The 12374-nt window shown below is 32.8% G+C and overlaps 1 protein-coding gene across 7 annotated transcripts in view; it reads left to right on the top strand.

Annotated features, from left to right (window-relative positions):
• The window catches only part of LOC119067288 (syntaxin-binding protein 5), a 225354-nt gene that overhangs the window by 147977 nt on the left and 65003 nt on the right, over positions 1-12374 (top strand). For all 7 annotated transcript variants that reach the window (XM_037170175.1, XM_037170173.1, XM_037170176.1 and 4 more), the window contains 2 exons: positions 2596-2784; positions 4775-4909. In XM_037170175.1, coding sequence (XP_037026070.1) covers positions 2596-2784; positions 4775-4909 — 324 coding nt within the window. The remainder of the gene's footprint in view (positions 1-2595; positions 2785-4774; positions 4910-12374) is intronic.

Here is a 12374-nt window from a genome sequence, read left to right as displayed (position 1 = left end):
AAAAAAAAATGGAAATTCGTTTTGTGTATCGACTCAAGAAAGAAAAACAAATTTTTCAGATGCAATGTGTAGCCATGAGGCAGAGGCATACATGTGCACAAATGGAAACGAGAGAGAGAGAGAGAAAGAGAGGATAAAAAATCGTCTAACCTTAAATTCAATGAGAAGGCAATTTATATGTCGAATAAAATCTCTTCTTTAGAAAAAAAACCTCTTAACAGAGGGAGAACACACGCAACTAATGAATTTAAATGTTGCATCGGCAAAACATATGTATTTTGTTACCCTTTATCAGGTGAACAAATGTTTATGTCATTCGTGTTATACAATTGATACATATTCAATATAATTTGACACTTTACAAAAGATTTCAGGATGGAAATGCTATTTTCTGTACATATGGATAAGGTGGGCTGATGAATGCACATTGTATACCAATGACATTGGGAATTAATGATTGAATTTTTTTTAGTCACATCAACTCTGTACCTAGCACCTTGGTACGAGAAATTTTTGACTGATACTATGAGGTGTATCTCGTTTATCTGCAAGGTGCAGTATGTAATTGGTAGGAATTATTTTTGGGAAAATACTTTTCGAGACATTTTTCACAAATTTCCCATATTTTCCAGAATTTCCAGAATTTTCCTAATTTTGTCAAAGTATGGGAAATCCTAAGAAAATGATAGAAAATATGGGACAAATATTTCACAAGCCCTGCCCTGTCCAAGCCCGTTCTAGCAATTTTGCAATATTTCATCCACCGTAACATCAAATTCCCCAATTTCAATTAGCAAAGGACAAAACAAAAAAAAAATCTCGAATCTCCATAACAATCTCTATGGACATAACTGAAAAAAATCCCCACAAAATGATTCTCACCGAAGGCAATACTATTTTCCGATCTTTTTTCCCGACAACCTATTCTATTGTTTTCATATTGACCATCACTTGCGTGACAACTTCACTAAAAACTCTAATTGGACAGATTTTATAAAGCAATCAATCGAACGGTATACGATTCAATTCGAACTAACACCACTAAAAACCTCCAATTATTTCATGAAAAATTCACCTTACACTTCATTCAGAGGCTAATACCCAATCGTTTAAAGACATCAACCAGCCACGCATTTTGTTTCCTTGTAAATTTTTAATTAAAAACGAATTGGATATTGGAAACTTTTTCTGTTTTAATTTGAAACATGCAATGTTTCAATGATGGGATGGCTCATTGAATTTTTAATGAATCGACAAGCGAGAGGATGATTAAATGTTGGAATTGATATTATAAACAGGATATTTGGCGTCTTATTGTTTTGTTTTTTTTTTTGATACCACGCCAAGTTTTGTGTGTCATTTAATTAAGAACTAATTAAACTGACTTGCCCTTAGTCGTCATTTAAGGAACGATAAACACAGTTTTGTCATTGCAAATGTACAATGGGAACCGTCGCTTTCGATTTAAGAGACAATATAATTCACAAAACTTTAATTCTCACCCCTGCTAAATGTCAGAGGGAGAAACCACTTTAAAACACGGACGGGGACTGTTTCTACTGTATACGATGAGAATGTGTTGGATGGTGTGAACTAATAAATAGCCTGGGAAGAATAATAGTTTTATTTAACCTCACAGAAAAGGCTAGTCATCAGCTATCAACAAGACACCACAAATATGCGACAAGAATGTATGTTAAAGATACTGAAGTGATAGATTTTATAGCACTATGAGATATCAAATCAAGTAACCAAGTTAGTTGGTATATACTCTTGCCGTCTCTAAAAGGTTAAAAAAATTTGTTCAACAACAGTGCGGACTAGCAAGAACTTTTCCATGTCGACGGATAAAATTTCAATTTAATTGAAAATCCTCAAAACGATTGAGTGCTTGAAATAGAAATCTGAATCAATGCAATTTCGATAGCTCGATTTCTAGAATAATTGCGCAGATTGATGCTACGGTAAGGGTTGAATAAATAAACTCTAAACTCGAACGATAGTCGAATATATCTTTGTACTTCACTTAACTTCGTTCCAATTAAAAGCAACATACATATATTATCAGCAACATCACACATCCTATCGCATCCCATATCCATTCATCATGCCATTTGTGTATAAATCTATTTGAGTAACAAGTAAATTCATGTATTTTCCTTGAAATAATTGTTAAACAGTAAATGGAAGTACGAAATGCAAATATAGAATTTCTTTATGTGTTAAAACATTAAAAAAATTTGCATAAAATATCACGAGTGCCATGATAAAATATTTCAACTAGATAGATATATAAGTTGAATGAAGTTTTAAAGTTATGAAACATTGAACACATACGTATCTTTCTATATGACTGCTTAGCTTATGTACAGAATTTTCAACATTTCCACATGGTAAATGTGCTCTTAATGTGGAATTGCGATGGAAATGATATGTTGTTATTAATGCACGGTTTAACATGGTTTAATTTTCTGAAAGTTCGTTCTCATTTTTGATTCAAAAAATGAAGAAAAAAATTGACGAAAAGTTTACAGAATCATTAAAAAAAAAATTAATTCCAAATTTTCCTTAACATAAATTATAAAAACAAAACAGACTTGGTCGGCCTGGTGTTGATACACATATTCGGCACGACGGCGATTCAGCATGTGCCGTTACACACATAGAATTTTTGGTAAATGAAGGTGCATTGGTTACGGCTACCGCAGATGAATCATTGCACTTATGGAATTTTCGACAAAAAGCGCCACAAGTAGTACAAAGTTTAAAATTTAATAGAGAACGGTAAGTTTAGTGTGAGTTTGTATAATTTTTGGTTGTAAGTAGTAGGGTTAACCGTTAAGCCTTAAACGATACTTACCCCGATAGGAACTAACGGTCTGCTAAAATCCAGGATACCGTTGAATCTTCAAATGTATCTTTTTGGGGATTTTTAATCAAGTGTCAGCACACCAAATATTTTGCTAGTGGCTGTAATCTGTATACGACTCTTATAATCAAGAGAAGTAGTTTCGCGAAAACAAGAACAATTCAAAAAAAGCAGACACGTTGAGAGCTGCAAAAAAATAAAATCATAGTAAAGTTGTTCAACAACTATGACATACATGATACACTCTACAACGATTTATTCTCCAGTTCTGTTCAAAATTTTCCCATAATCTGTTCTAATCTATTTAAAATCTAACATAACATTTGTGTAAAAGCTTTTACAGTTTTACTATTTGTTTAGCAATTCATCGTATTTTGTGTTTGTTAATTTTCCCAATTGAATTTCCAAACGGCATGGTAAATTTAATATTTATCACAGTCCACGTTTCACCGGTGCTGCGGGGTATAACAACTGGAAAATTGGAAAATATGTAATCAGATCCAGAGCTTTTCTATATTTAAACTCCATGTTGACTATAATTTCTTTTCGTTTTGTTTTTTAACGAAATTGTTTTCGTTTCAATTCATTCTATTTTCCGAGTGGATATGATATATCAATGGTGTATCAATGCATCTACCCCACAATGTTTGGTTAAATTACTTGAAGTACGGAAACAAAGCGATTACAAATTGACTTGATGAGAGTCAGTAAAACCTTTACACCAATAGCTACAGCAATCGGTGCGAATGGCTTTGATAGTATTATGGTTCAACTACAAAATTTTGCAAACTTTGCACAAACAACTCTCCAGTGAGTTAATCAAGTTTACAAGTAAAATTTGACGGCAGAACCGCTGTAATAATGTGCACTATATGCATCCGAAACAAATAACGTGAGTCAGGAAAGCAAGTAGTTGTATTCTTAGATTAATCGAATCTTATTTACCAGTTTAATGTTTCAACAAAGTTAATATAAAGTTCATCATTTCTCAAGAGGTATTAGAGATAATGGAGTGTTAATATTATGATTCAAAAATCTACTTCCTTTCATGCCATTACATACGATAGTTTATTCTTATCTATCGCTCTGTTACAATTTAAAGACAGTATTACTAACAATAACTTATTAATATTGTAGACACATACTCATTAAATCTGTCACTTTGTTTGTTGAACATATCGTATAGTATATAATATTGTTTCAATTAAAATCTTTTACTTCATTTGTTTTAGTACTCATTTTGTTTTTTAAGACCACGCTAGGAGGAAACATTGCTTTGTTTATTTCACTACTTGCGATGGTAGATATTTGTTGTTTTTTTTCAATTGCGACATGTAACAAAAAGTCATGATTGAGCGAGATTCACCACTTAGAGGTGAGTCTCGCGTACAATAAATTTGTGTGGTGTGCGAGACTACCCTACTCCAATTCATGCAGAAAGTTTACGCTTGTTATTCATGATTATTAGTAGTTTCACTTGCTTACATTTGTCTCATAATTATTTTACCCTGTTGCCTGTTCGATTCTAGATGCACAAATTAATTCGGGACGTGTTTTTCAAATTCAAAGACAATGAAAAGTACAGTTACTTCCTTTCAAATGTTGTAACCGAAAACCGATATTTTATGTGCACTACCAAGTCTGATAGAATGATAGAAAGGTCCATGCAACATTACAGTTTGCTGCTTTTTTCTCTCCTTGCACAAAATCCATTATCTTAAGCTTATTTTCCCTGATTACCCGTTTGTCTTAATGAATTTTAAATTAACTTTAAACGGGAATGAGATAAATTCGTTACACTGAGTGCAAGTAAAAGGGAGGAGAAGGAAAAGAAGAAGAAAAAAAAATCTGAAAGCATCGTCTTGTTATTTTAATCTCATTAAATGAATACTTTCTTTACTGCAGAATAACATACCTTCATCTTCCGGTGGCTAGTAAATGGCTCTACGTTGGTACAGAGAAGGGAAACATTCATGTTGTACATATTGAATCGTTTGCACTTAGCGGATACATCATAAATTGGAATAAAGCAATTGAAGTGTAAGTATATTACTCTCTTTTTACGGAAATGGAAACTTTATTTTAAATTAACTACTCACTCAATGCAGAAAAATTAAATTTCCTATTGAGATAAAAAAAAAGAAGAAAAAAAATGCAAGCAAAAGAAAACATAGAAAATTTCAACTGCAGCAGAGATAACTTGATTGGTAGAAATAGTTGAAAGGGGCATTAAAGTAGTTGTTGTCATTTTTGCATTTCTTTATTTTGTATCGTTGGTGATAAAGTTTATGTTAAATTGAGTTTTGCATTCAGCAGACAGTTGATGAACTTTCTCAAAAATCAAGTTTCTGTATCAGCCATTTCTTACCTTTGAATTTCACTATAAGAAATTTCATTGAACTGGCCATTTTTCAAAGACCTATGATCTACGTACGTATATTTATGGAGAAGTTAACGCGAATCCATACGTTCTGCTTCGGCCTCTGCTTCACTATAGCGCTCACAATTCACACAGAATTTCCAATATTCCAACCATCATTCTTACCGAAAAACAAATGTGTTGGCGCTCTCAAATTCACCCGAAAGTAGGGTCACGTAATTTTTCGGTCTATTGGGATTTCTATATGGTATGTGGTGTGAATCAGCGTGTATATTACGGAATCGAATGGCAATATTCGAGGATAAGAATTATTTTCCCGTATTTTCACATAAATTGATCGGGGTGATGGTTTGCATTATCTTTAGGTTTTTTATGCTTTGTTTATGACTTAATGCTCTGATTATCCTAAAACTTTAGCGTTGGCTTCTGATCGTTAAAATTCGTTAGGAGATGTCTCTAACTTCAGCATTTTCTTGTACATGGTCGTACACATCGGAAATATGAAAAGAACCATGAACTGGCCTTAAGCGAATTGTGTCTTAGACATTAACGGAGTTATAACAGACACAAAAGTGGACTTGGTGTACAATTTACAATCAGATATCCGGCAATTAACAGATGCATCACTCAACTATAGTTTTCATTGTTTTAAATGAAAAACTTCTAAACTGGTTACATCGTACAGGACTAACTGATCTCCCGTATCCGAATAATCAAAACTTATATTGCTCTCCAAGAGAGTCGAAAACGAAACTAAACAACATGTTTGAAGTTTAATTGAAAATGTTGCCAAAACTATTTCCTCTCCCTCCTCCAAAACTATTTACACTTTTCGCAAAGCATATACGATTTAAAGGTGAATGTGTACGATGTATGAAAATTAAGTGGGTGTGGGGGCTTTGTACGGGTGGCGGACAACACTATTTTTATTCTTATAGCAGAAGTGGAAATGGATTATCCGACACATAGATATATTCGTTTCTGAATAGTTTAGAAAGATATTTTCAATTTGTTCCCATCAATTTATGGTATCTATGTGCACTTTATACTCGGAATTGAAGTGTATGCACGTAACGAAAATTTAACTGATTTTGAAGAGGGGGAAGGAGAAAAAAAAATCAGAAGAGAAATCTTTTTCGGTCTATTGGGATTTGTGCCATGGTATATGGAGTGAATCAACGTGTTTTTACGGAATGGCAATGTTCGAGAACAAAAATTGCATTTTTGTTTTGTTCGAAAAAAGATTGATTTATAAACACAATAGCAACCTAATTAGTTACACACAAAAATACATTTCCGTTTACTTAGAACGTTTTTTCCCCCTTCTATATTTGGAATATCTAATTATTAGTTCAGCTAAGAAAGAAAATTGTTCATTTTCGAATGCATAATGTTGCATATATTACGTAAATATTATTCAATTGCATGTTACAGAAAGTGAGTGCACACATAGTTAGACATATTACATTCCTTTTTATGTTTTTTATTATATTTTTACTCGAACCAGACATAAGTCTAGCCTTTAATAGATGCTGACACGATCAACGATATATATTTTAAACTAATTTTCCACGTATACGTGTGTGTGCTACTCCACCTTAAGCGATCTCAAAATGGATTTTTCACACGAACTTAACCAAATCGGTGCTTAATTATTTAAGTTTCTCTTTTAGTTTAAAGGAAAACGGAGTAAAATCGATAAACTAATTATTGGTGTAAAGTAGGTTGACCGTCCATGAACATACCAACCATGCGGAAATACATAAAGTCGAGATTTTAGAATTCATTGGTTGTTTTCATGCCGCTTTTTGTGCGTTTCCATTTTCAGTATTATGCTATGTAATATATGTATAGAGCTGGCAGCACACCGATGCACTTGAATCTAGTTATTTGTTCGTTTTGAAAATCTCTGATCGATATTGCATTTAAACAGTACACCCACGAGTTTTCGTCGGTAAAGTAGACCTTCGAGCTTGATTATCTTTCTGTCGAATCTAGCACGCAACAACAGGTCTGTATAGAATTATATTGGTATTCATTGAATGCTCTAATATAATCCATATAGACATTAATGTCAAACGATGCTATAAAAACTAATTTTCTATATTGCGGGATCGTAATTTCAATTAAGAAATTTGATTTTGATTCCATAAAAAGTTATTAAACTCATCGAGGAAATGTTTTCACCATTCGTATTGTACATGATAATTGCATGGCACAAGCTTCAAATTCGTGCAGCTATACTATCAAGTTATCAAGAATGATTTTGTATTCCAATAAGCAATCAGGTCGAAGCAGCATATCTTTTTGGATATATTTCATAATACCGAAGGGAATTTATGGTTTGCGGTGTGAAAGACGAAGCTCATCTTGAAATACAAATTTGTTTATCTGCAGAATAAGTTAGCTTTTCTGCTTAGTTTTCATTAATAGTTGGAATTTACTTCATTACAGTGTGATGGATGCGGTTGATCTGTGTGTTGCAGTCGGATTTTATTGTTTAACTAACTGCTTACACTACGAAAAGCAAACAATAAGTTACACAATTAAGATTAAAAGCTATTCAGAACAAATACTTTCCGCGAAACCTAATCTATTGAATGCTTTTCGAACAACCTACATACCTATTTCGTATTCATTTTACTCTGCAAAACTGGCGTAAACATTTGTTTTTTCGTTCTTTCTTTCTTTACCTTTGGTTGATTTCAATGAGGTTTATCAACTTTACGCTATTCATTATAGGTATTCTCTGGTTTCTCTCTTAATATTATCTTTCTTTGTGTTTATGTCCAAATAACAAATTTCCCCAGCCAAACAAAAGCTAAATTTGAAAGATAGAAATCACTGAGGAAAAACTTATTCTTTCGTTTATGTAGAAACTTCCAAAACCATACATACCATGACACTCACACACACACATACATTTCCTTTTCGTGATTTTTTTTTTTTACTTTTTGGAAGAACAAAAACTTGAAAAGATTTTTCTTCTTTTTTCGCTTTGCTAAATTTTCTATCATGAATAGGAACAAAGAAAAAAAGCGTTTACAGCACAAAAACATAATGTCTGTCCCTATTCACTTTATGCAGTGGTTTAAAAACATTTCATTTGTTGTCAGAAACAGTGAAGGTGGGCTACTTCTCTATAATAATTCTAATAAAGAAAACGCATTAATTCCATTTTCGGGCATTTTATTTTTCTAAACGTGTCCCGTCCACCGCATGACATTCAAAACGGTAATTAGACTAGAAAATAACGCTTGAAGATATTTTTTTTGTTTTGAAATAATGGATGGTAGTATGTAAATATTCAACGTCACATCTGTACAACGAACAACGGTCGATCGACTATGTAGCAAGAGAAAATTGCTTTATTGCATTTTTACCTGGTAATTGGTCGAACAAAGAACAAAACTTTGATATTTGCAGAGTACGTCCCCGGGTGAAGGAAATTTGCACGCTCATCGAACGTTCTATATAAAATAACTTCGATTTTACGTCGTCGTAGATGTACACGCGCGACCTAGTGAATTCTTCGGTAGAGAAGCTTGGGTTGGATTTTAGAAATGATTGTTTGTTTTGATGTTTAGGAAGATTTCATTTGTTATAGTTTAGGTATTATGTGGATTTATAACCTGATTGAGTGTATGAGGTAGGAAAATTTAACTGATGATTGTGAGAGGGGGAAGGAGAAAAGAAAATCGAAGAGGAATTTTTGTGTCTATGTGGATTTGTGCTGGTATTGGAGTGAATCAACGTGTTTTTACGGAATGGATGTTCGAGAACAAAAATTGCATTTTGTTGTTTTGATTGAAAAAAGATTGATTTTAAAAACATATTGTAAAACATATTTCCGTTTTTAGAACTGTTTTTCACTTCTATATTTTGGATATTTAATTATTAGTCAGCTAAGAAGAAAATTGTTTCATTTTTGAATGCATAATGTTGCATATATTACGTAAATATTTTCAATTGCATGTTACATAGAAAGTGAGTGCACACATAGCTTAGACATATTACATCTTCTTTTATGTTTTTTTATTATATTTTTACTCGAACCGACATAGTCTAGCCTTTAATAGATGCTGACACGATCAAAGATATATATTTTAAACTATTTTTCCACGTATACGATGTGTGTGTCTCACCTTAGCGTTCAAAGTGTTTTTCAACGAACTTACGACAAATCGGTGCTTATTATTTAAGTTTTCTTTTAGTTTATGAAACGATGAGTAAAATCGATAAACTATTATTTGGTGTAGTAAGGGTTGACCGTCCATGAACATACCAACATGCGGAATACATAAAGTCGAGATTTTTAGAATTCCTTGTGGTGTTTTCATGCGCTTTTGTTGTGCGTTCCATTTCAGTATTATGCTATGTATATATGTATAGGCTGGAGCACACCGAGCCTTGAATCTAGTTTTTGTTCGTTTTGAAAATCTCTGATCAATTTGCATTTAACAGTACACCACGAGTTTTCGTCGGTAAAGTAGACCTTCGAGCGTTGATTATCTTTCTGTCGAATTAGCACGCGCTATGAATGTATTCAGAATGCAGTCTAAGTATAATCCATATTAGTACATGTGATATGTAAACATGATAATAACGTGCCTATAAAACTATTTTCTATTTTGGGATGTAATTTCAATTAAGAATTTGATTTTGATTCCATAAAAGTTTTAAACTCATCGAGGAAATTGTTTTCACCATTCGTATTGTACATGATAATTGCATGGCACAAGCTTCAAATTCGGTGCAGCTATACTATCAAGTTCTAGAATGATTTTGTATATCCAATAAGCATACGGTCGAGCAGCTATCTTTTTGGATATTTTTCATAATACCGAGGGATTTATGGTTTGCGGTGTGAAGACGAAGCTATCTTGATACATATTTGTTTATGCTGTCAGATAAGTTAGTTTTTGTTAGTTTTCATTAGTGTTGGAATTTACTTCATTAAGTGTGTGGATGGGTTGATCTTTGTGTGTTGCAGTCGGATTTTTTGTTTAACTAACTGCTTACACTACGAAAAGAAACATAAGTTAACAATTTAAGATTAAAGCATATTCAGAACAAATTACTTTCCGGAAACCTAATCTATTGAATGCTTTTGAACAAACCTACATACCGTATTTCGTATTCATTTTCTCTGCAAAACTGGCGTAACATTTGTTTTTTCGTTCTCTTCTTTCTTTACCTTTGGTTGATTTCAATGAGGTTTATCAACTTTAGCGTATTCATTATAGTATTCTCTGGTTTCTTAATTATTATCTTTCTTTGTGTTTATGTCCAAATAACAAATTTCCCCCCAGCAAACAAAAGTATTTGAAAGATAGAAATCACTGAGGAAAAACTTATTCTTTTCGTTTATGTAGAAACTTCCAAAATACATACAATATGACACTCACACACACACATACATTTCTTTTCGTGATTTTTTTTTTTTTTTGGAAAAAACTTGAAAAGATTTTTCTTCTTTTTCGCTTTGCTAAATTTTTATCATGGAATAGAGGAAAAAGCGTTTACAGCACAAAAAATAATGTCTGTCCTTTCACATTTATGCAGTGGTTTAAAAACATTTCATTTGTTGTGTCAGAAACAGTGAAGGTGGTACTTCTCTATAATAATTCTAAAAAGAAAACGCATTAATTCCATTTTCGGGCATTTTATTTTTCTAAACGTGTCCCGTCCACCGCATGACATTCAAAACGGTAATTAGACTAGAAAATAACGCTTGAAGATATTTTTTTTGTTTTGAAATAATGGATGGTAGTATGTAAATATTCAACGTCACATCTGTACAACGAACAACGGTCGATCGACTATGTAGCAAGAGAAAATTGCTTTATTGCATTTTTACCTGGTAATTGGTCGAACAAAGAACAAAACTTTGATATTTGCAGAGTACGTCCCCGGGTGAAGGAAATTTGCACGCTCATCGAACGTTCTATATAAAATAACTTCGATTTTACGTCGTCGTAGATGTACACCTAGTTACTTCAACTAATAGGTTGGTAAAGGACTATTCAGAAATTACCTATTTTCGTAAGTTTTCGAAATTTGTGTCAGGAACCTTGCGTATGTGGCTGGGAGAGCGGTTTAAAAATTCGTCATTTTTCGAGTGCATAATTTGTGAATAGTCCCTAGACTGCACTTAATAATCGAACGAAACAACGGCAACAAAATTAGCCGAAATCATCCACCATCATACAGGTCATTCTCTTTATGAATAAAACAAACCGCCCCACCCGTTTTAAATAATTGTACTGAGAAAACCAACAACAAAGCAATTTCATTTGGATAAATTAATTTCCTTCGATTGAATTGGAAATGGACCATACATTGACAATTTCGGTTGGATTATTTGCAATTACCGCTTTTCATTGGGTTATATTGATCAAACGTGGCAAGCACATAATGTTTTATATCGTTTATAACGTATATATAAAACGCACACCGTTGTTCATATATTTAATTTGACTTGACTCAATTATGACCGCTTAACTAACCCAAATTCGGTGATGTATAGAATAGACGTTGACGAACATAAAAACAAAGTTGGTAAGACTGTGACGAGATAATGACAACAGTTTCATGTAGTATTTCGCATCAATAAGGACTCCGTTCCTGTAGTACCAAGTATTAACCACTTGTAGTTCTAAGAACTTTGGATTCGTTAATACGATTCGACTTATGAGTCTGAATTGACTATTGAGGTATTGAGTGATCCAAAGGACAATAAATTCAATAATTACTTCATCTCCATCTCTAATTAATTCCCTATTTGATTCGTTTAATTCACAGTGTATGTTTGTTGGATTGGATATGAATTATCTCATTTAAACCTTGTTGCTGTGAAATTTACCATAAAAAATTCTGACGATTGAAATTGTACAATTAAGATTTTAAGATAAATTTCATAAACGTTATTTCAATGCTATAACTCCAAATAAACCTCAACTTACTCAGCTTTAAGTAATAAATGGTTTGTGTATAATAAAGCTGCAACCGTCTAACACATAAGATCCCGTACTCAAAGTCCTAGATAGCAAACACACACACAAAAATCACATAAATTGTCATTGTGATGTTCATTAATGACGGATTTGTACTCTGCTAGGACAT

This window comes from Bradysia coprophila, assembly GCF_014529535.1.
Source record: "Bradysia coprophila strain Holo2 chromosome X unlocalized genomic scaffold, BU_Bcop_v1 contig_12, whole genome shotgun sequence".
Lineage (NCBI taxonomy): Eukaryota > Metazoa > Arthropoda > Insecta > Diptera > Sciaridae > Bradysia > Bradysia coprophila.
This window is presented reverse-complemented; position numbering and strand designations above follow the sequence as displayed.